At 29.6% G+C, this 23290-nt stretch overlaps 3 protein-coding genes across 3 annotated transcripts; 1 reads left to right on the top strand and 2 right to left on the bottom strand.

Moving 5' to 3' along the window:
- Positions 1-318: 318 nt before the first annotated feature.
- Positions 319-7071, bottom strand: LOC100264816 (DNA replication complex GINS protein PSF2). Its single transcript, XM_002273620.5, has 8 exons — positions 6878-7071; positions 6507-6581; positions 6288-6402; positions 2244-2343; positions 2133-2163; positions 1971-2063; positions 1317-1469; positions 319-762 (listed from the first exon to the last, which is right to left on the bottom strand). Exons 1-8 carry the CDS (start codon positions 6923-6925, stop codon positions 745-747), a joined length of 633 nt encoding a protein of 210 aa, XP_002273656.1. The 5' UTR covers positions 6926-7071; the 3' UTR covers positions 319-744.
- A 4727-nt stretch (positions 7072-11798) lies between these two features.
- On the bottom strand, positions 11799-12623 carry LOC100242527 (S-norcoclaurine synthase-like). Its single transcript, XM_002273530.5, has 2 exons — positions 12276-12623; positions 11799-12184 (listed from the first exon to the last, which is right to left on the bottom strand). Exons 1-2 carry the CDS (start codon positions 12463-12465, stop codon positions 11880-11882), a joined length of 495 nt encoding a protein of 164 aa, XP_002273566.1. The 5' UTR covers positions 12466-12623; the 3' UTR covers positions 11799-11879.
- A 5000-nt stretch (positions 12624-17623) lies between these two features.
- LOC104882006 (myb-related protein 315-like) lies at positions 17624-18388 on the top strand. Its single transcript, XM_019226060.2, has 2 exons — positions 17624-17833; positions 17938-18388. Exons 1-2 carry the CDS (start codon positions 17628-17630, stop codon positions 18107-18109), a joined length of 378 nt encoding a protein of 125 aa, XP_019081605.1. The 5' UTR covers positions 17624-17627; the 3' UTR covers positions 18110-18388.
- The last annotated feature ends 4902 nt before the right edge of the window (positions 18389-23290 follow it).

The following is a 23290-nucleotide window of genomic DNA, read 5'->3' as shown; positions in this document are numbered from 1 at the left end:
AGAGACCATCAGAACTTCTAAGTTGTTCATTCTTCCTATCTGTATGTTAGGGAACTGAACTGGTAGCAACCAAATTCCTCTGCATTAATTCAATTAATTCAATGTCATCCTCAACCTAAGTAAACCAGCCTATGAGGATTTAGGTTGCATGAGTATCAATCATATAGGAATGTGGCAGAGAGCTGTTTTAATTGTCCCAAGCATTAGGAGACAGCTAGAGCATCAATCTACTACCTACTGAAATTGCAATCTCGACTGTAGAAAGTGCATGATAGAATTTAAGTTGTTGAATGATGATACAAATATATGAAATCGGGATGGGAATAAATGAGACTAAAATTAAAAATAATAAGATCAAGGCACAAACAAATGGGACACAAGTGGGGTACAAAGCGATGAGACCAAATCGTACACATAACATGTTATGATTGATCCTGTTTTTCGGTAGATACCAATTCAATACTGTAGTGAGACCCCAAATGTTAATGCAAAACAAAATTTCATGTTATCTCAATCTCTTCACTGGATCTTCATAATTCATTAGAAAAAAGACAACCAACTCAAAGGCCATAGTTATTTCACAAATCTACCGTGAGTAAAACCTATAGAAGTATTCTGCAGATAAGAGTTTATGGTGAGAGTACAAGTACCTTCTCCCTAGAATGCTGAAATTACTCTGTTATGGGTGGGAAGGTCATTGGGAATGAGCACCATCTATTTTTTTCTGAGAGCTTTGTCCATATATTAGTATCGTCGATCCCGCTGTAAACAGAAAATTTGTGAAATGAAGATAACTTTGGTGCAATGGAGGCAATCTCTTTATCCAAAAACTTTGGTGCAAACTCTTTTTCCACACTATTGTTAGCTCCATAATTTTAGAAGCTGATGACCAAGAGTATGTCATGCTAAGGGTCTGTTTGTGAATGTTTTCAAAAACAGTTTTCAAATTTTTCCAGGAAAACTTTGTTTGGGAGCTTATGAAAAACAGCTTTCTGAGCTTATTCTCAATGAAAGTACAATGCATTTATGCACAATGCCAAATTTTTTTAAATGTTCTCCATATTTTCAATTGTTGCTTAAACCAATATACAAAAAACAACTGAAAACACAAATTCTTAGAAAATTGTTTTCTGTTAGAAGGTTACCAAATGTGTATTATGAGTTAAAAAATTGTTTACAAGAATAGTTTCCAAACAAAGCTTAAGACTTTTTGAGAAAATATGTGCTGGCCATCACCAAAAAAACTGGTTCTTCCTGTGCTTTACTTTTCTTTATTCTAACATACAATATAACAGATTAAGTTAAAAAGAACTTACTTTTGGTCCACGATCAGCTACTTGCCGCCTTCTAATAGCCGTGGTATCTGGTTGTGGTATCATCTCTGGACTATCGTGCTTATAAAATGCCTGCAGGGCTCTCACAACAAATGGGCGCACTATATTTGCTTCCATCGCAGATAAATTTTTAAGCTGCAACCAAATTCCAGAGTTAAGAGTATAGAAATGAAATTGAAGCAAATTTGTGATGGAGATAATGATCACACCACAATCCACAGATAAGAAATTTTATGCAAAATATCATCTCAATTATTGGCTGAAGCTATATCAGAGGCCTTATAGCAACACAAATGATGAGAGTGACACTCTTTGACCAAAATGTTAAATTTATCTGTTAAATCCATTTTGACAAACTGAGAGGTTTCATGGATGGAAACAAGTAGAGTGAAAGGTTAAATTTATCTGTTAGGTATAACAATTGACAAGGAAGATCACCCTATCTAAAACTCAACAAAAATTACCCTTCATGAAGGAACATGTTTAATTTCCACTTTGGTAGCTTGAATTTTCATCCTAGTTCCATTCCCCAAAGCATTAGAATTTTAAATAGTTTTGAAAATGCATGAGCCTAATGAAACATCTTTACAATAAACAACAATAACAAGTTCATGCATAGGGAGATAATGGAAATACCTTCACTGCATGTGTGCGCTCATGGATTGTCTCTAACCCAGTCTCAACTTTATGAAACCTTACATTCCTGATGTCTTCAATGAGAGACCTTACCTATTTAAAAGAAAATATATATCAAAAGCCTCTCAAAAACCCAAAAGCATAAAGAATCTCCAAACTCACCATATAAACATCAGGAATGTCATCACGTGCACTACATCAACAAAATTAAACTTGAGATCAACATCATTAGAAGATAAAGGAGAAAATAAAAGAACATGTTTCAGTACTTACTGGTCAGAAAGAAGTCTTGCGATTTCAACATAATGGAATGGAAGTGGCTGAAATTCTCTTAGAGAGTTTCGCTCTGCTTCCAAAACCTGTGTCAACTTATCTAGAACACAAAACAGAGGATAGTAAGAAACCTTCACAATCTTGAGTACATTTAGTGGTTATAAGGTTAACAAAATTCCTACCAGAAATAGGAAAGATGAAGGTTTCAACATAAGTACATAAAAAATAAAAGTTGCAACAAATGATTAACTGAATTAAACTTCAAACAACTGCACAGATAGATATCAAGATTGGCAAACTAGAGATAACATCTGGTTTTTTACTTATAAAATTTTGAGCAAAGAACAGAATAGTAACAAACAAGCTATCAACAAGAAATATATACTCAAATATACCATTTCATGTAGAAGAGTTGAAAATTAAATTAGTCATGCATTTTAAAAGATCTAGAGCATTTGGACAAATTGAATGGCTAAACAAGGAAGAAACGAACATAAGAGATGGATTAAGGTAGGCTGTCTCTCTTAAACCCTATGTTGTTCTAGAAAAAGTTTCAGAATCTTATAAGGGCATAAAGAATTTGAGTTGTTAAGTTAAAAAAATTAAAATTCACTTATTAAATTTAAATAAAATACAGCAAACCCAACACATGTAAAAAAGCCTTAATACTCATATGATGCTATGTTATTAATGAAAGAACTTATGATTTGCATAAGATATAAAAAATCATAACTAGTAATTTTCAAACAAAGAAAAGGAGTTTTGGAGTGTCATACAGTAATCTCTGGGATACCTAGTCATAATCTATTAACTATCAACAAGCACCTCATGTCCAGGCAGGTGCTTTCAGAACTGCATAAAACACAACTTGAATTTTACTTTTAAGATATGAATCCCATGCCACCTTTAAGACAATGATCACCCATAGCTGGGGAGTATTTAGGTTTGTAGGAATTAAAGAGGCAAAATGGAAAAAAGCCCTCAAATCCCATTGTTCTGTTTAGATGAAAAGTAATATGATAAAAATAAAATTGGACACTTCCATTGGGCAACTGCATGGAGGATAATTGCTACTAGGAGAAGAAATATCGCAATAGATACAAGTCTTCTGGTTCTTGAATAAGCTTTTTTTTAGCAATCAAGCCTAAATGGAGGATAATCTGGCACTAGAGGAAGGAGAAATTGCCATAAATATGAGTGTTTTGGTTGTTACAGAATCTTTTTGTTACCAGTCAAGTAGCAGAACAGTTGTATCTTGTAGCCTGGTGTGGCAGGTTACCTTTTATTTCAGCAGAGGAAACAGAAGAAACTATTAGACGGATAAGGAGGACTAGAGTGACTTCAATGACCGAGCACTAGCAGGCTTTTTACTAAGTAGAATATGATAAAGAGTGTCATTCATAGTTTTAAAAGTTGCAAGGCACACCTAAGGCATAAAACTATCCTAAGGCTTAGGCACAAGGCACAACAAAAGGCATGCTTCTAAGTGAAGTGAAACACAACCTATGATGCATATCGATTTAATAAAATATGATCTAAAATCCAATCTAAGAAACAAGAAGTTCAAGATTCTAAACATTTAAAGGAAGCATTCAACAAAAAAATAATGAAATTATATAAATTTCAATATATAGTTAGAAACGTTAAGAATAAAAATATTAAAAAAGAAAAAATAAAGTAAGTGAGGCGTGCTTGTGCAACCAGGTACCATAACTAGGGAGTGGTTGAGCCTTGGGCCTAAAGCGTGCCTTTAACAACTTTGGTGTCATCAGATTTGGCTATGAAGGAAGACACTCAAAATGGCACATCATCCTAAGTAATGCAGCATGCAGGTTAGTCAACCCAGCCAACACATGTTCTTTGACAAAACCACCACAATAATGAGGACTCTCAATAGAGAAGAGAACTGGTCAAAACATTTGTATGTGTTACATTTTTTGATGCCCCCTTTACTCTATGTTGTGGAACATTTGTATACTGTTCCTTGATCCCCTTCCCTACTTTCCAGTTGAACCTATCTAGATCAAGGGCAGAGTTTCCAGCTATATCTCACCACTAGCAGATCAATTAAATATACCTCTTAGGAGCCAGTATGGTTCTAAAAAGCTTGATCGATTAAATATACCTCTGAGGAGCCAATGAATGATACTCTTTATGATATGCTACACTCTACAGTACAGAGTACCTCACCTCTCCTCTACCTCTAACTCATGAATAGAATAGCCAAAATAAGTCTTCAAAACCTAAGGTCTGAGCTTCTAAACAGTACTTGATTATAAGCTTCTTTATGAAGCCCTATTGGCTATTAATATCAGCTTTTAGAAACTATGGTGCTTTTTAAGATTCCCATTCCTCATTTTAAGAAGGAATATGATAAAGTCTTTACATGCAGTGATTGTCTTATGGGGAGAGGATTTCTCATCCTTAATTATAATTGCTTATTTTGTGGTAATAAAATGTTTGTTTCTGATAAAAAAAAATGTTATAAATTATTTCACTACCTCAGTTTATGAAGGCTTGTATTCCTTAAGGAATAGAATAAGCCATTCATCTTGCCAAAATACAAGGTTGTTTTGATCTCTGCTCTCTTTCACCTTGCTCTATCCCTTGTACTTTTTTGACATGTATTTTCAGAAAAGGAGGCACACCCAGGGGAAAGTACAGTGTTGACCTTGCAATGCTGCTGGAGCAGACTAGCTGGGTAAGGTGGAGCAGAGCATAGTGTAACTTAGTATTTCCAGATGAACATCTAGTGTGTCAACTGGACAATGAGTCTCATACAGAAATGTCACTTCATCCCAAGACCAAGACTTGCCAACTGATATGGTTACAAGGAAATATAAAAGACTCATCCTTAGAAGGAACAATTCATCCAAATTAATGAGGTTGTAGTAAGGAGATAACTTCATCATCTTTACCTTTTTCCATTTTCATTTCTTCTTTACTTTATCTGAGAAGCCTTGAAGCCTCTGGAAGAACTAAGGAATACCCATTCACTCTTTTTGATGGTGCTGATTGTAAGATGTATCTGGAAAAGGCATGCAATACAGAGTGGCGAAATAACAAGATGACTTAACTTTGGAAGTGAGTTGGAGATCTGAGAGGAAGTGTATGGTAGGAACATGGCAGTTGGTGAGAGTACATGATATCAGGATATGCATTCCAATACAAGGGAGGCCAGGGACCAGAGCTATTCAATGATTCATCATGGGCATTCTATAGGTGACACTGTTTGCGCAGCTTGCAGAAAGACAGCATAACAGCAAATAAAAAAGCTCTAAGTAGAAATAGGTTGCAGGGTCCAAATCACTGGGTTGCACACTTAGAGAATCAATGGCAGGTAACTGAAAAGGCAGCACAAAATAAGCAATGGTAAAACTTGTTTTGCGAAAAATTTTGTTCCTTGTCTCCCTCCCATATCAAATGAAACCAGCCATACCACCCTTGGAAAGCCAGGAGTTGATATTTGTCTCAAAAAGGCCCCAGCTCTAGCAACAAAGACAAGGCCCAGAAGCCACCATGTAACATCTAGATTCTACAGTGCATATGCAAATACATTTGTCTGTCATTTCAGCAAAACTATTACCTAATACCCCTGATCAAAGCATGCAATCAATCTTGTGGAGGAACAATAAAAAATTTGAAAATTTGAAGAAGCTCAAAACATCTAATTTACACAATTCTATTTAATATTGAACCAAATACCCTGAATGTTGCTAATTTCAGCCACCTTAGATCATTTAAGTCAATTTGGAATAATGCATATAATATACCCAACACAACCCTACTATTAGTTTTAGAAGTCATAAAAGAACAAGAGTAACAAACTAAACTAAAATAAATGTAGATAACTGTCGCCCAAATATCAATATTCACAATTCCAACTAACAAATAACACTACGTTTCAGCTTCTTCAAGCATACAAAGAGAATAAAAGCCCCCTTATTTTGCAAAATGAATTACATTGCATGCCACTGAGTTCATAGGAGAAGCCAATTTTGTCAAGCGATTTGGAATTAGAAAATTTCCTTTACGAGTACTCACCAACTGACATCCATTCAGGGGGCCGAATGGTGCATTTCCCTCGTTTCTTCAAAGCCACTGCAAGCCACAACGGAACTTGAGTAGCTATTTGTGGCCTGAAAGGCCCAAAATCCCCCTGTTAATGAACAAAACAGAAAAACATATCAAACTCATCTGATTAAACACAATTTCCCACTCAGGCATGCGTATGGAGATTGGAGTGACAGAACAAACTCATACACAGATCAAATTCAGGGGATCCATTCTCATATTGGGAACAATCTCCACCATTTCATCTTCGCCAAGAAATTCCACCTAATAAATCGAATAACAACATCCCAAGACATAAATCCAAAGAAAATTAACCAAAATATGAACTAGAAAAATCCAAATGAATAGAAATCAGAAAATGGCCGAAATATGTACTAAAAAAATCCAAATAAATGGAAATAAATAAATACATAAATGGGTCAGCTTGTATGCATACAAATCAAATTTCTCATCTTCCAATTCATAAATTTACAGAAATGGACCAAAATCCAAACTAGAAAATCCAAAATGAAGTAGAGACTAGTACAGGTAGAGAAAGGGAGAGGAACAGAGGAACAGACCTCCTGGGCAGAAAAGAGGGATATGTAAGGATCAGATTGACCGGCCATTCCTGAGAATTTGAACTGATCTAGGGTTTTGTGAGTGTGTTCTTCGTGAAATTAGGATGACAACCCTACTCTCTATAATGGCGGGAAAAATGTTGTTCAGAGTCCCAACTCGTGAAACAGCGTCGTATCTATGAATACCCATTAGTAGAATCAAATAGTAGAACTAGTTTCTTCCTATGCAAAGGCCAACTTCCCAAAATATATATTTTAATTTTACTTTTTTGCCAAAATCATAAAGAATTAATAAAAAATATTCTAATATAAAAATATTTCTATTTATACTAATTTATACTCTAATAAATCAACAAAATATTTTTATCATATTTTAGGATAATGTATGATTTCAAATATATATAAGATAATATTTTGTTCATATTCATATTTCTTTTATATAGTGGTTTCACAATATCTATTTTTTGTAATATTAATTTTTACTTCATTTTTCGTGTTCTTTAGAAAATTTTGCAAACATCAAATTTATGTTTTCATTTTTTGAACTCAATTTTCCACAAAATAAAAATGAAAAAAATATACATATATATATAATTAAAATTAATTAAAAGGTTATATATTTTTAAATTATTTGATGTTATATAAAAAATAAAATAAGTTTGAAAAATATATAAAAATAATTTATTAATTTTAAATCATGTTTTTTTCTTTGATTTTTATTTATTTTTATTTTCTTTCCCTCACCTTTTTTCTAGAATAAAACATAACCCTAATTATTTGAAACCAAGTAATCGATGAATTTGTTTGGAGGAATTTTTTTTTCGTATCAAAAATAATTTTAAAAGTATCATAATTTTGGATTTCACGTAAACTCACCGTTTTGCCAATGTCGTGAAAATATGCTCTCATGCAAAAGGACATCTATTTATGAATACTAGGAAATATGACAACATAGTGGTAAATATTTTATAAATGAACAAATATTAAATTATTCGAATAAAAAGTCCATATGGATGCATATTTATGTATGTCTATTTTATTAGAACTTTAGAAATGATATGTTTGGCCGCATTTTTATTTTTTTTGAAGTTTTTTTTTCTCAAAAATTAAAATTTTAAGAGTAATAATTTTAAAAACCATTTTAATTTTAATTTTTAAAATTTGTTGATAAAAACTATAAAAAATAAAAGTGTCAAAAAATTTATAATATCACAAATTTTTAAACAAATTTTAAAATGAGAATAACAGGTATTTTCAAAGAATAATTTTTAATTGCTTTCAATTATTTTTAAAAAATAATTATACAAATATAAAGAATAATTTAAAATAAATTACTATAAATAAAAATTATTTCTAAAATATAGGAAACAATTAACAAACATTTCAAATTCCTAATTTTTTTTTGTTTTATAAAATATTAGAGAACAATTTTTTAAAACATTTTTTTCAAAAACACTTCCAAAACAAATCCTTACACCCGATGTTTTTCCTTATATCTTAGTTTTCTCACCAAATTCAACTCGTCTTTACCTCCTAATTAACATTGTGTTTTCTATATCAACATTGTAAAATTATTGAAAATCACTAAAAAAAATTAATTCAAAAATCATAAAAAATTAAATTTGGATTTTCCTTTTTCCTTATGTAATCATCAAATATGTTTTTGCCTTTTGCTTTCAAAAGTGAGGAATGATATTAGAACTAGCAAACATCTTTAATATGATTGAAAAAATGTTTATGACTTTTATTTTTTTAAATAGTAAACATAGCAAATCCCATTTATCTCATAATAAAAAAATTGAAATCAAACATTTCATTTTGGTGATGTATGAAACTTTGCCTATATCTATTATCTCAAAATAAGTTCGATATTGATTAAATTTAAAGTCTAGAATTGAGGCTTCGATCTTCCTAATTCAGTCAAAATAAAACAATCTATAATTTAAATGAATATTGTATTAAAAATTTGTAAAATTGCTAATTATTACTTGCTTAAATTAGGTTAATAAAATCTTTGAAAATGTTAAAATTTGACCGAGTTGAGGGGACTCAAGTTAAATGACTGTTAAATTATAACATTAATGGTTAAATACATTTTACCTTCTTTAACATTTAGCGTGTTTTACACTTTGCCTTTGCATATTTAAAAACTTAACATTTTGGTCCCCAAATTTATTATAATGCAAAACTTTGCCTTTAAAATTTATTAAAAAGTCAATAAATAGTTCGTTAAAATGTAAATAAAAATGACTAAAATGTGAAGAAAAATATTTATTATAAGTTCGCCACACTTTGCAACTATATGCAAAAATCAAGAACATCTCTCTAAAATAAAAAATCAAAATTGATAATTACTATATTTTAAAAATATTTGAAAATTTTCACTTTGAGACTATTAATTTAAAATTGGCTTTACCCAATTTTTTACTAATGTCAAAACCAAAGTATAAAAAAAATAAATCTCTTTTATAATTTTATGAAGGATTTATAATTTGGGTCAAAGTGTTAGTATTTAATAAGTTTAAGGGGTAAAAAAATCGGGTTTTGAATGTGAGATGGTAAAGTGTAAAACATGTTGAATATTAAGTGAGACAAAGGAGAAAATTCATTAATTTTTTTTGGTTATTTATGTAATTTTTAGAGTTTTTTTAATCATAAATTGTAGTTTTTTCCATTATTTTTACCATAAAAGATAATTAAATTACTTGTTAGATCCACTATATGATACTTGCATGTTATTAGTTAAGGTACCCATTTTTAAGTCGTCATTAAAAAACCAATTTTGATTTTTTTTTTTGAAATTAAATTGTGTTCTTATCGAAAAATATTTAATTGAACCATAATTTAGAACTTAATTCAAATTTAATTTAATAACACTACAAATAAAAAAGTAGAAAAAAAATTAGAATCTAAAACCATCTTGTCCCGGGGACTTATAAGTTCAAGAATAATTCCAACTCTTCAATCATTTTCAATGACCTCAATTTTCACCCTAAGAAAGTTCAAGAATAGTTCCAACCCTTCAATCCCTTTCGATGATCTTAATTTTTTTAATAAAATTTGAGATGTCTTCTTCAATGGATTTAGACAATTGAAGAGTGTTATAGAGTTTCCGTGGCTTGTTCATCTATGCATGTATCTCTACATCACAAGAAAATTTTTATCTAAACATTTTCTTCTTTCACTTCAAATTTAGACAATTGAAGAGTGTCATAGAGTTTCCGTGGCTTGGCTTATTTGTCTATGCATGTGTCTCAACATCATATAATAAAATGAATGTATCTCTATATCATATGAAAAATCCTTTCCAAGCATTTTCTTCTTTCACTTCGAATTTAGACAATTGAAGGGTGCCATAAAGCTTTCGTGGCTTGCTCCTCTATGCATGATGGGTATATTGATAATTTGAAAAGTATCGAACAAAAAAAAATGTTAAGAAAAATAGTTTTTTCATGTTTAGTTTTACTATAAAACGTGAAAGAATTAAATATAATTAAAATTAGTTAAATATTTATACATTTTGAAAATTGTTTAATATTTATATAATAGAAAAAAGTAAAACAAGTTTGAAAAAATATATAAAAATAATTTATTAAATTTGAATCAATTTTTATTTTCCTCTACCTTTTCTTTTCTTAAGCTTTTTTGCTACGTTTGGTTCATCGAAAGTACTAAAAAAAGAAAAAAAAAGTGTTAAAAAAAATAATTTTTTCATATTTGGTTTCATAATAAAAAAAATATAAAAAAGGATAAAATATAATTAAAAATTTTCAAAAATTTATATATTTTTAAATTATTTAATTTTTATATAATAGAGGGAAATAAGTAAAATAAATTTAAAGAAATATGTAAAAAATAATTTATTGAAGTTAACATTAATTTTTATTTTCCTTTACTTTTTTTTTTTTCCTTATACTTTTCCTCTCTATTTTCTTTCTCTTATATTTCCCCTTAAATTTTCCAAAAACAAAACATAACCCAATTCCTTTTTATTTTCTTTCTATCACATTCCCTCAAATTTTTGGGAATCAAATTTCATTTTGGTTGATGATACCTAAAAAAGGGTCACGGGCAAGGTCTCCATGCCAGTTGGCCTGCAAATATTAATATAAGTGAGTCATGTTTGTCACAAATGTATAGAATATTGGGAAGAAAGAGACATCGATTTTATATTATATATGACTATATATAGATACCCTAGTCATGCACGATGGACACATGATAAAATTTTGGAGAAAAAGTCAAGGAGACTGATAAATTATGTGATTAATTAATAAAATATACTATCACAAAACTCATAAAGTATGCTTTTAATTCTTGGACTTCTTCCTTTCCAATATTTTTCTATAGTGTTTTCTTTTAAAAAGTGAAACACAAGTTTAAGGTAACCACATGTGTGTATACTAAATTTGATGCATATTAAATTGAAACCGTCATTTTTTTTTTTTATGTAACATAAGAAACTTGACAATTTTCCTTTAAACTATGTTTGAATCTCGAAAAGTTTAAAGGAAAATGCAACATAAAAAAATGTAGAGAAAAAGTAGAAAAAATGAAAAATAAGAAATAGATTTAGGTTATGTTTGGTTTCCAAAAAATTTGAGAGAAAATATATAAAAAAAAAGTAAAAGCAAAGAAAAAGTAAAAAAAAAAAAAATCAATAAATTATTTTTATTTGTTACTTGAAACACATTTTACTTATTTTAACTCATTGAAATAAAAATAAAATAATTTAAAAATATATAATTTTTTAATTAATTTTAATTATATTTGATTTTCTTTGATTTTTTTCATAGAACAATTAAATATATATATATATATAATTATTTTTTTTCTTTTTTTTTTCTTAGTATTTTTTGTGAACCAAACATCATCGAAATATTTGCTAGAGAAAGAAATAAAAGAGTTAAACATCTCTTGCTAAAGAAGAACTACTAGTTCTTTATCACGTTTATTGATGAGCAATGACTACTAGCTCTTAAAGGTTCACAAACTTGAAAATTTAATTTGCATTTGCATTTGCATTTTTCATTTTCAGAAGATAAGTTGTGGTGACCGAAGCAATGCCTTCCAGTGGTTTGGTAGTGACCATTGAAGCATTGGAAGCTGCTTCTTCCTTCACGTCGTACTCGATCTTTAATTTGATGACACATGAATCCTTGTCTTTTTCCACAATCTCGATGCAAACTCGATACAAAGTAAATCCCAAGTCCAGAAATCCTCCTTCAACTACCTCAGTCTCCTTGATGCGCTTCTCGTTATCAATCTTTGTGAATTTCTCCTTGTAAATCATAGGTCCTTGCGCCCCTTATTCATCAAAATAAAACAATCTATCACTTGAATAGAAAGTATCAACTCTAGAAGAAAAATTAGGCTAAAAATAAAATAAAAATAGTACCAGGGGGTGGGGCAAGCGTGAGTTCAACAACAGTGCCAACTCCTCCATCACCTTCAACCAGCTCAACTTTCTCAAGCATAGGAGAGAGGCCTTCTTGGACAACCTTGGCCAGTTGAAGGGTGCTATAGAGCTCCCAGGCATCGCCGGCCGGCACGTCGACCTCCACATCATATGAAACTTGGCCAAACATCTTCTTCTTCAGCTCACTTCTCTGTGGTTACAGACCTATGAAGATGGTGTTTTAGGCTTTGGTGGTTGTGTTGTTTATAAAGTGAAGAACCCTTGCCTCCCTTCATTGACTGTTGGATAGATAATAACAAGGGCATTGTGAATGAGGACAAGGTTTCTTTCCCAAGGATCTGAGGAAACTCTGGCCTGCCAATATTCCGAAGTTAATGGGCCTTGTCAATATTGGAAAATTTGGAATTAAAAAAAAAAGAAAAAAAGACTTGAATGATGTGAAGTTAATGGAATAATATGCTGTTGGAAAGCCAAGAATACATACATGATTAATTTTTTTTTAATATATATATTTTTCTATATAATAATTTAAGTTGTTTTCAGTTTCTTAATTTATTAATAAATCTACTAGGGGCTTGCAAGTGGTAGTTTTCCTAGCAATAGAAGATGTAGGAGAATAGAAATAGTTATTGCTCTCAATTGCATAATTGAATTTATGTCTTAAAACTATATTTTAAAAAAATATTATTAAAAATAAGAATAATTATAATATAAGTTTAAGTCTCTATTTTTTCAAAACCCATACTTTTACACCATATTTGGTTATGGAAAAATGAGGGAAAAAAAATAGAAGGGAAATGTGAAGAAAAATAAAAAATATATTTAAAGTGAATAAATTATTTTTATATATTTCTTTTAATTAATTTTAGTTATTTTTCTCTGTTATAAAAAGATTAAATATTTTAAAATATATAAAATTTTAATTAATTTTAATTATATTTAAATTTTTTGCATTTTTTATAATGAAATTAAATATAAAAAAAATATTTTTCTTAATATTTTTTTCTTTCTATATTCTTGGAACTAAATATATTATTATATTTCAAATAAACCCTAAATCATTTTTCTTTTCTTATCTCATTATCTCACATTGGGTTTTTTCTTTTCTTTTCAATTATGAAGCCAAACCAAAACCTTGTCAACCGACTTTCTTTTTCTTCATATAATCTCTTTATCTTTGTGGATGGTGGACCAACAAAAGGGCCAAGGAATGTAGCTTTCAAGGGGTGGATGAGTGGTGGAGAGATATTCAAGATGATGAATGGTCTGTATGATGAGAATAGAATTATGGTGTTGTTTGGGAATCTTTCCTTAAATAGTATTTCAAAATCAATTATTGAATATACTTTTTTTAAAAATAGTTTTTAGTTATTTTGAAGACTATAATTCCTTTGAAGAAGTCAAACATCAGAAACAATTTTTTCAACCTACTCTCCAAGGAGGTACTGATATACTTATATGCAATGCAAAAAGTTTTTTTGTATACTCTTTATATTTCTAATTGTATTTCCTAGAAAACTATAAAAAATAATTAAAAATACCTTAAATTATTCTAAAAAGTCACTTGTTTCCAAATTAAGAGAGTCTTTAGTAAATTAATTTAATAACTTAAAGTGACTTAACAATTTAATGTAAATTATTAAGTAAATTAAATATGTTTGGTTAAAAAAAAACTTAATATTACAACTATAAGTTAAAAATGACTTTGGGCATTAAGTCAAAATAATTAACTTACTCTTCATCTTTTTTTTTTTTTGTCTTATTTACCCACATCTAATGAGAACATATTTAATAACCATGACTCCATATCCTTAACTCATTTTTTAGTTAAATTTTTTAATAATAAATATTAATTACAATTAATAAGAATAAATATATCAATATAATGATTTAAAATAAATTTTACCAAACAACTTTAATACTTGAAGTAAAAAAATTTGAGTAATAAGTTTTAAATTAACAATTTAAGAATAATTTAAATTAAAGTAAACTTAAGTTATTAAGTAATAAGTATTAAAAACTATCAAACACGACATTTGTTTTTTTAAACTTAATTCTAAATAAAACTTAAAACTAAATAGTGTTTAATAGTGATAAACATTAAGTCATTTATTTATTTTAATATTTTACTTCTATTAAGTATTAAAAAGTAAAGAAAAACTAAAGTGAAATATTTTACGAATTTATCTTTATCTTAAAACTTTTTTTTGGCACTCAAAATAACTTTTATTTTCTTATGTTCTTCTAATAGAGTAACCCAAATATGGAAATGGATCGTAAATGATATGAATCTTTTTTTTTTTTCACATTCCATATTCCATTGATTTAACCATTAAACATTTCTCATCTTCGAATATTGCAAAGCAGCAGTGACAATTCCAAGCCCAACCGACATGGACTGGGTTTAGTTTACTAGCCATGAACCTAAGCCAGATCAAGCCCAACATTGTAGCCCACTTATATTTTCGGGTTGGGTTCAGCCTAGGAATTTGGGACCAAACCAGCACAGTGTTTCTACATAATGGCCCATTTTGGCTTGATTATATAGTTGGTGTGTGACTTTTTGGCGTTTTTTTTAATCCCATAAATTATTAAGACAAGGGTGATTGATCATATAAAAACTGGTTTATTTTGACTAAGAAAAAACAAAAACAACAAAACATGATTCAACTTGGGGAGCCCAAGCCCAAGCCCATTGTCAATATTGCTTAAAGAGACTACAAATTTGAGGCAAAGTTTAAGTTTGAGTTTGGATCATGGAGAATTGTGGAAATAAATAACAAGGAAAAAGGTAAAAAGAGGAGAAATGAGGATTAAATTTAAATGATTTTTTCATTTTTTTTAAAAACGTTATTTTATACATATAAAAGAAAAAGAAGAATTTAAAGTTTTTTCAAATTTGTTGTTTTTATTATTATTAATATTATTATGTATAGGTTATGTTTGGATCCTGGAAAATAGTAAATAAAGAAAAAAAATATGAGGGAAAATAATTTTTTTCATGTTTCGTTGTTCTATGAAATTTTTTAAAGAAATTCAAATATAATTAAAATTAATTAAAAAATTATATATTTTTATATTGTTTAATCTTTATATCATTGAGTTAAAATAAGTAAAATGAATTTGAAGTAGTAAATACAAATAATTTATTGACTTTTAATATATTTTTTTCTTTCATTTTTTCATTTTTTTTTTACTTTTTCTTTATATTTTCTTTCTCTTACATTTTCTCTCAAATTTTCCAAGAACCAAACATAACCATAAAGAATGAAGAATTTGAAAATACACAAATTTTGAAATATTTTTATTATATTTGATTTTTTTATTTATCATATTTCTCATGATAAAGTAAAAACAAAAGATTTTGGATCTCTAATTATTATTTGTTTCTTTTCTTTAGTACTTGTAATATAAATAGAATATAAGACTACTTTTAAATCTTGTAAAGTTTAAGGGAAAATTAAAAAACAAAAATAGAAAGAAAAATGGAAGGAAAGAAATGTATTATGAGGAAAGGAAATAAATTTAAACTCAAAGTATTTTTCTTAGATACTTTTAAAATTTGTTTTTCATCTTTTGAAGAATTTGAAAATGTATAAATTTCAAAATAATTTTTATTACATATATATATATATATATATTATGATAAATCAAATAAAAATTTGGAATTCCCCTTATTTTTTTTCCCTTTCCATCCATGCTTTTCATGAGAGGAACCGAAAATAATTTACATTCATACTTTCTTTCTATGCCCACCAAAATGGAGGGTAAAATTTATTGTCTTTCTTATTACTTTTTTTCTAAGAAAATATTGTCATATTACTTCTCCAAAGTAATTACTCGAGGAAACATAAGTAATCACTTCTTAAAGTTTTTATTTTTAAAGTTGAGTTTTGAGGATTGTAATATATTTTTACTTACTTTGAATAAAAATTTGGTAATGGATAATTTCTTGATAATCATCATGTCATTAGAGTGGATTCATAAATAATTAAAATAAAAATATATAAAAAGGTGAAATAATGAAAAAAATTGAAATTAAAAAATATTTTATGAAACCAACACATAAAAAAGTGGAGATATTAAAGAGAAAGAAAAAATTGAAAAAAAAAAATCATATAACATGATTGATTGTCACATGTTTATATATATATATATATATATATATATATATATATATATATATATATCTATATATATTTTAAAAAAAGAAAAAAAACACTTTATGGATGTAAAAAAAAAAAATATAAATAAAAAGAAAGAAAAAAAAAATGGTGGTAGTTGGTAGGAGGAAAGGAGGATTAGGGGGAAGTTTTAAGTGGATATTTCTTGGTTTATTTTTTCTAAAATATATTTAATTTAAAAGTCAAAATTCAAACTTTAGAAAAAAAAAATCACGTGATGCATAATTACATAATTCCCCTTACAAAAAGTCAAAAACTTTTTGTCCATATTGAGGAAATTAAAGGGGAAGTATTCATGAGCTGGATGAGTCGGATGTCGGATACAAACGGATGACTCGGATGTCGGATACAAACGGAAGAAAAAGAGGTAAAGAAAAGGTGGGATTGAAACCGATATTTGGATGATTTTATATGGGCTACTTTTGGACTTTCCAAGTTTATCAACCTTTTTATGATTGAAAATTGAAATCGAAGCATCAAAGTGTCATTGTTTCCTATTTTTATTGCGGGCAGCCCACTGCCGTTTGGCGTGTTTGTTCCAATAAAACCGCTGTGCTCGTTGGTGTCAGTTTGGTATATAAAATTACTAAGAGAAAAATCCCAAATCCTAAGAGCAAGGCTGTGTGATTAAACTATGTCGGTTGGCGTCAGTTTATCTCCTCGATCTGACCTGAGAACACAATTCCTATTAAAAATTCCCTCTTGTGGTGGTCCACCAAAGACTTTATTTCTAAAGTTCTGTAGCTGTGTATTGATGTCAGTTTATCTCCTCTATCTGACCCAAGTCCATGCTCTTAAAACATACAAAGTTGCCTCTACAACCCGTGGCGGACCCCATTGTCTCCAATGATAGAATTTCGAACTCAAACTGACATAAAGGCATGTGTCCTCAATGATATGGCTTCCGTTTATCTCCTCAAACGGATCATCAACCGAAGGCAACTCTCTTGTATAAATTTCCCTCCCAAAGTTAACCACTATGAAGCAAGCTCAGCCAAGCATTGGATAACAATTCACATTGTTTCTTCAAGGTCTTAATCTTCTCTTCACAGCTTGCTATTCAACGGGGCTTCGCTGGTTTTTAAGCAGTAGTATGTTTGATGGAAAATTTATTGAGTTGATTTTTTCCATCTTTGCAGGGAAATCCATGATGGCAAGAGCAGAGGAGCAGAGACCGCGATGGACCGAAGAAGAAGACCATAAGCTCATTGAATGTAAAAGCAGAAACCCCCATCTATCTTGGCCAAATATCGCAATGCTGGCAGGGCTGGAGAGGAGTGGCAAGAGTTGTAGGGAGAGGTGGAATAACAGTCTGACGGAAGACAATACCCTGCAGTGGCTTCATGGGAATAGGTAATGGGAATCCTCATACTCATATTTTTCCATTATGAGATGATATGATAGTGTGGTCAGTTTGAGTTTGAGCTGGGCATTTATAGCAAAAAATCATCTTCCAGGGCGAGCCGCTGGAACAACCAATTGAAGAAGAAGCTTGGGATAAGTACTCATCAGAATATTCCTGACCCACAAAGCTCGTTCATCTCAACCAGAATATTCCAAACGCAAGCTCCATTTCTACACCCATTTCAGCCTCACAAGGACTCGCCAACCCTTGCTTCAGAAGCCTAGCTACCTAGAATTTCTTAGTGATGAGATTATCGATCACTCTGTCGAGGGAGATGAGCTTGAGTCTTTAATTGTCGGGTTTGCTTCTTTGATTCCCAAAGTCAATCCAAATGAGACCAATTTCGGGGAAGATTACTTTGAGCCTTGGATTTCTGGACCGGTTTCAGCTTCAGTGGAGGAGAAGTTCATGCCAACTGAACAAGTCACCAGAAATTGGCAGAACTTTCCGACTATGAGACTAGTAGAGAATATATAATATATGTATGCTCCATGATCATGAACCCATGTTTTTGTATTATGTTGAAGGGTTAGACCCATTAGTTTAATGGTCGACTTATTGTATTCATGGATGAAATTGTTATAAGAAATAGACAAGCAGCCCCTTTTTTTTCTTTTCTTAAAAAGAGGTCTGAGGAGAAAGGTGTCAGCAATTCCCACTTTGGATTTGTAACTAGCCAATTTGAAGGAAATATTAAAAAATAAAACCTAAACTATTCATGGATACCATATCTGGTCGGATGGTCGTGAGAAACCGGGGCGAAGAAGTTTGGTGTTTTCTGAGCAAGGCAATGAAATTAATGATAGCTAAGGACACAACCTCACTTCTTTGTTTCATTCATGCGATTGCGAAATTAATCAGAACAAAGGACAGAACCTCACTTCTTTGTACCAATCTTGCAATTGAAGTATGGCGCATTATGAGTTCAGGACGGCAGTGTGCCGGATTTTTTTGGATACCCGCTCCATCCGTCCCGTCGGCCTGTATGAAGTTTTCATAAATGGGTTATGAATGAGTCTAAGATTTTTTTTTTTAAAACCTAAAATGAGTTTGGGTGTTGTTTTGTTTTGTCACAAAGACATAAAACAAACTTTAAATTTAATTTAATTTAATTCTTATTTTTTTATTTTTAATATCTATAAAAAATAAAAATAACTTTTTAATAAAATAAATTATAAAAAATTATAATACTTTAATCATTTATAAAGTACATTTATTTTATTGTTATTAAAAAAATTTTAAAAAATTTATTTTTATTTTTTAAATTTAATAGGTCAAGGCAATGTGGGTATGAGAAATTTCCATCAAACATACTACTGCTTAAAAACCAGCGAAGCCCCGTTGAATAGCAAGCTGTGAAGAGAAGAGTGAGACCTTGAAGAAACAATGTGATTGTTATCCGATGCTTGGCTGAGCTTGCTTCATAGTGGTTAATTTTGGGAGGGAAATTTATACAAGAGAGTTGCCTTCGGTTGATGATCCGTTTGAGGAGATAAACGGAAGCCATCTCTTCGAGGACACATGCCTTTATGTCAGTTTGAGTTCGAAATTCTATCATTGGAGACAATGGGGTCCGCCACGGGTTGTAGAGGCAACTTTGTATGTTTTTAAGAGCATGGACTTGGGTCAGATAGAGGAGATAAACCGACGTCAACATACAGCCACAGAACTTTTGAAATAAAGTCTTTGGTGGACCACCACAAGAGGGGATTTTTAATAGGAATTGTGTTCTCAGGTCAGATCGAGGAGATAAACTGACACCAAAGGATTTTGGAACGAACATGCGAGAGGCCGCCCATCTTTGCTATAAAAATAGGAAACAATGACACTTTGATGTTCCGATTTCAATTTTCAATTTTAAAAGCTTCAAAAAGTTGGAAAGTCCAAACGTAGACCATATAAAATCATCAAACATCGTTTTCAATCCCACCTTTTCTTTCACTCTTTTTCATCCGTTTGTATCCGACATCCTACTCATCCGTCTCATGAATACTTCCCCTTTAACTTCCTCTATATGGACAAAAAGGTTTCGGTCCTAACACAGGTTTTATTATAAAAAATAATGAAATAAAGTTAAAAGATTATTTTAATAAATATTTTGAAAAACAATTTAGATGTGAAATATATATATATTTTAAAAGGATTATTTTTTCGATAAACTCTTAACACAAATTCTCACAAAATCATCATTTTTTCAAAAAGAAAATTATGGTATATGTTAGGAAATGTCCCAAATTTTTAAATAATATAGATTTTTTTTATAAAGAATATTGTATAAAATATTTCTAAATTGATATATTATTATAATATTAGACTTCTTTATAAGATGATGAACTTATAAAGACTATATAAAGTGGATAGAAAGGTACGGATGGAACGAGATGACTCGTGGTAGGGTAAGGATACAAAGAGTGTGAAAACATGAGATGTTTCAAAAACTTAATAATTGTATCTGATTCTGTCCTCTGTAATGTTCTAGTTTTGTTATCTATAATGTTATCTATTGTATATTGAAATGATTATCTTCCATTCATGGACAAAGACATGGTTGTCGAACCACTTTAAAACCTCATGTACTATTTGTGTTGATTTTTTTTATCTTTGTGTTGTTAATTAACAATGTTTGCATCAAAGCTTCCGCCAATGTAACAGAATATGAACATGAAAAAAAGAAAAAGAAAGAGGAAGAAAAACAAACTAATCCTGAAATTACGCGGGGATTATATAATCATGCGCCAAATTACTATTTAAACATCCTCTCCTCCTGAAATGTTTTCCTTTTCTCATTTACACATGACAACTCAAAGAGTTGTCTCTTATTTTTATTTTATTTTAAAAAACATTGACATGTGATAATCAACCATGTCATATGATTTTTCCTTTTTTATTTTTTTATTCCTTCATAAATACGGTAAATACCTCCACCTTTTTGTTTTTTGTTTTTTTTTAATGTGTTGATTTTATAAAATCTTTTAAATATATATATATATATATATATTTTCACTATTTCATCTTTCTATATTTATTAATTTTAATTATTTATGAATATTTTTAAGACAAAATAATAATACATAATAAATAATTAATGAGAACAAATTTAATATAAAAATAAATACATAATGAACAAATTTAAAAGTTTACAATATAAGATTTTCTATATTTTTTCTAAATAAAATATTTATTTATTTTATAAATTTTATTACATTGTTATATTATTTTATTATTTATATTTTTAGAAATTTTAAATTTTTATATGCAAATCAGAGTCGATGACAATAGTTTTAGTTTTTTGCTCATGGATCTAAATTGATCATAGTTTTAACTTTCTTTTTGGTTAAATTATTTAATATTTCTAATTATATAAGATAAAAACTTGATTGTTGTTCTAACATTTTACTTTATTAAAATATTTAAGTTTGAATTTATATAAAATAAAATAAAATAAAACATATTTATCATAAAAAGTTGTATTTAATCATTTATATTAATTTCTCTTAATTTTATTAAAAATTCAAATTTTTACATGTTGAAATTGTGCACCTTTCAAGTTTGAGCAATTTGAATTGAATAGCACTTTTGTAGTTACAATACATAGGAGCAAGACAAGAAAGAGAAACACTCATATTAACAAGTAACCAACATAACCAAACTATCTCACTGCTGGTAAATGCCATAATATGATACTCAACTTTTGTGGAAGATTGAGAAATGATAGTTTGTTTTTGTTCTTCCAAGAGATAAGGGAATCCCTAAAAAAAATGTATAAAATATAGGGGCAGACTTGTGATATTTGAGATCATTGGTTCAATCAACATTACAATATGCATGCAACTCTTAAAAAAGAAGTAGATGGAAATAAAAGACTATGAAATATAGTGCCTCAGAGATATTACAGAACACAAAGACAACAACTCAATGAAATGTAGTAGGAAAAGCAACAAACTAACTAACATTATGAACAACATTAGTGATGTTTGAACGTGTAATGGTGAGATATACCAAGCTGCCAACAATAGTACGATATAAAGCAGGTTCTAGCAAGGGGTTGCCATTAGAAGAAGAATACTAAACATTAACTTTAAGAGTAGTATCAATAAGGTGAGCATGATTGAGAATATCAATTATGTACTTCGATTGTGAAAGAAGATAACCTTTTGGAGAAGAAACTATCTCAATACCCAAAAAGTATTGTATCGAGCCCAAATCCTTCATTTTAAAATGGGAAGTCAAATATAATTTCAACACTATAATCTTATCAACATCATCACCTATAATAATTATGTCATCAACATATAGAGAAAGAAGAATACAACCAATAGAGGTGTACTACTTTAAAAAGAGTGTAGGATCATGACGACTAGGTGAAAGCCAAGAAAAATAAGCACATCAAAGAACTTTGCAAACCAAGCACAAGGTGTTTGTTTGAGACTGTATAAAACTTTCTTAAGCTTGCAAACTTCTCTAAGATTATGAGAAACACTAGGAGGAAGGACCATATAGACTTCTTCTTGAAGATCACCATTCAAAAAGACATTTTCAACATCCAACTGAGATAAGAGTACATAAGTAATTATAATAAGAGTACAAAATGCAGTCATCTTTGTAATAAAAGCAGAAGTTTCCTCATGATCCATACCATACTATTGAGAAAATCCCTTAGCAACCAATCAGGCTTTGTACTGCTTAATTGAACCGTTAGAATTAGTTTTGATTTTATAGACCTAATGAGAACCTATTGCATTCTTTCCAAGTGGTAAAGGTACCAAACCCCAAACATTAATCTTATGAAAAACAAAAAGTTCCTCAATCATAGTTTGCTACCAAAAAAGATCAAGAATAGCTTCTTTATATGATAGAGGCTTAGAACGGTTGTGAATAAAAGCCAAAAATGATGTTAAAGAATTTGAATAAGAGAAATGAATAAAATATGGTAATTGAGTAGACTCATGAAGACGTTGAAAATAATGTGGGGGAAAAGGATCCATAGTCTCAAAAGGTGGTAGAGTAGCCGTATGAGGAGAGAAATGAGCATGATGATCCAAAACTAAAGTATTAGTATCTATATGAAAACTATTTATATCATCCAAGAAAAGATCAATGTGAACAAGTTTAGACTTAAAGACATTATGAGACTTAACAGGAATAAAAAATAAAAGTATATGTTCAAAGAAGAAAACATGATGAGAAACATATAATTTATGGCTAATCAAATCAAAGCAACGATATCCCTTTTGACTTTCATCATATCCTAGAAAAAACAAAGGACATAATGAGAAGATAATTTGCTATGCTTTGTACAAGGACGAAGAACAAAACAAGTATAACAAAAGCCTCTTAAGGAAGAGTAATTAGGAGTATAGCCATACAACTTTTCAAATGTGACAAACCAGAGGTGTGGAATTAGG

Source organism: Vitis vinifera, chromosome 16, assembly GCF_030704535.1.
Source record: "Vitis vinifera cultivar Pinot Noir 40024 chromosome 16, ASM3070453v1".
NCBI classification, from domain to species: Eukaryota; Viridiplantae; Streptophyta; class Magnoliopsida; order Vitales; family Vitaceae; genus Vitis; species Vitis vinifera.
Note: the sequence above shows the minus strand (reverse complement) of the source record. Positions and strands in the feature narration are given on the sequence as shown.

Bases quoted from the DNA above. Each gene is read 5' to 3' on its own strand.
- LOC100264816 (XM_002273620.5), bottom strand. From the start codon at position 6,925: ATGGCCGGTCAATCTGATCCTTACATATCCCTCTTTTCTGCCCAGGAG. The intron at 6,582-6,877 runs GTCTGTTCCTCT...TCGATTTATTAG, and splicing joins CCCTCTTTTCTGCCCAGGAG to GTGGAATTTCTTGGCGAAGA. The intron at 2,344-6,287 runs GTGAGTACTCGT...TTTGTGTTCTAG, and splicing joins CCCTGAATGGATGTCAGTTG to ATAAGTTGACACAGGTTTTG.
- LOC100242527 (XM_002273530.5), bottom strand. From the start codon at position 12,465: ATGTTTGGCCAAGTTTCATATGATGTGGAGGTCGACGTGCCGGCCGGC. The intron at 12,185-12,275 runs GTACTATTTTTA...TTGATGAATAAG, and splicing joins CACGCTTGCCCCACCCCCTG to GGGCGCAAGGACCTATGATT.
- LOC104882006 (XM_019226060.2), top strand. From the start codon at position 17,628: ATGATGGCAAGAGCAGAGGAGCAGAGACCGCGATGGACCGAAGAAGAA. The intron at 17,834-17,937 runs GTAATGGGAATC...ATCATCTTCCAG, and splicing joins CAGTGGCTTCATGGGAATAG to GGCGAGCCGCTGGAACAACC.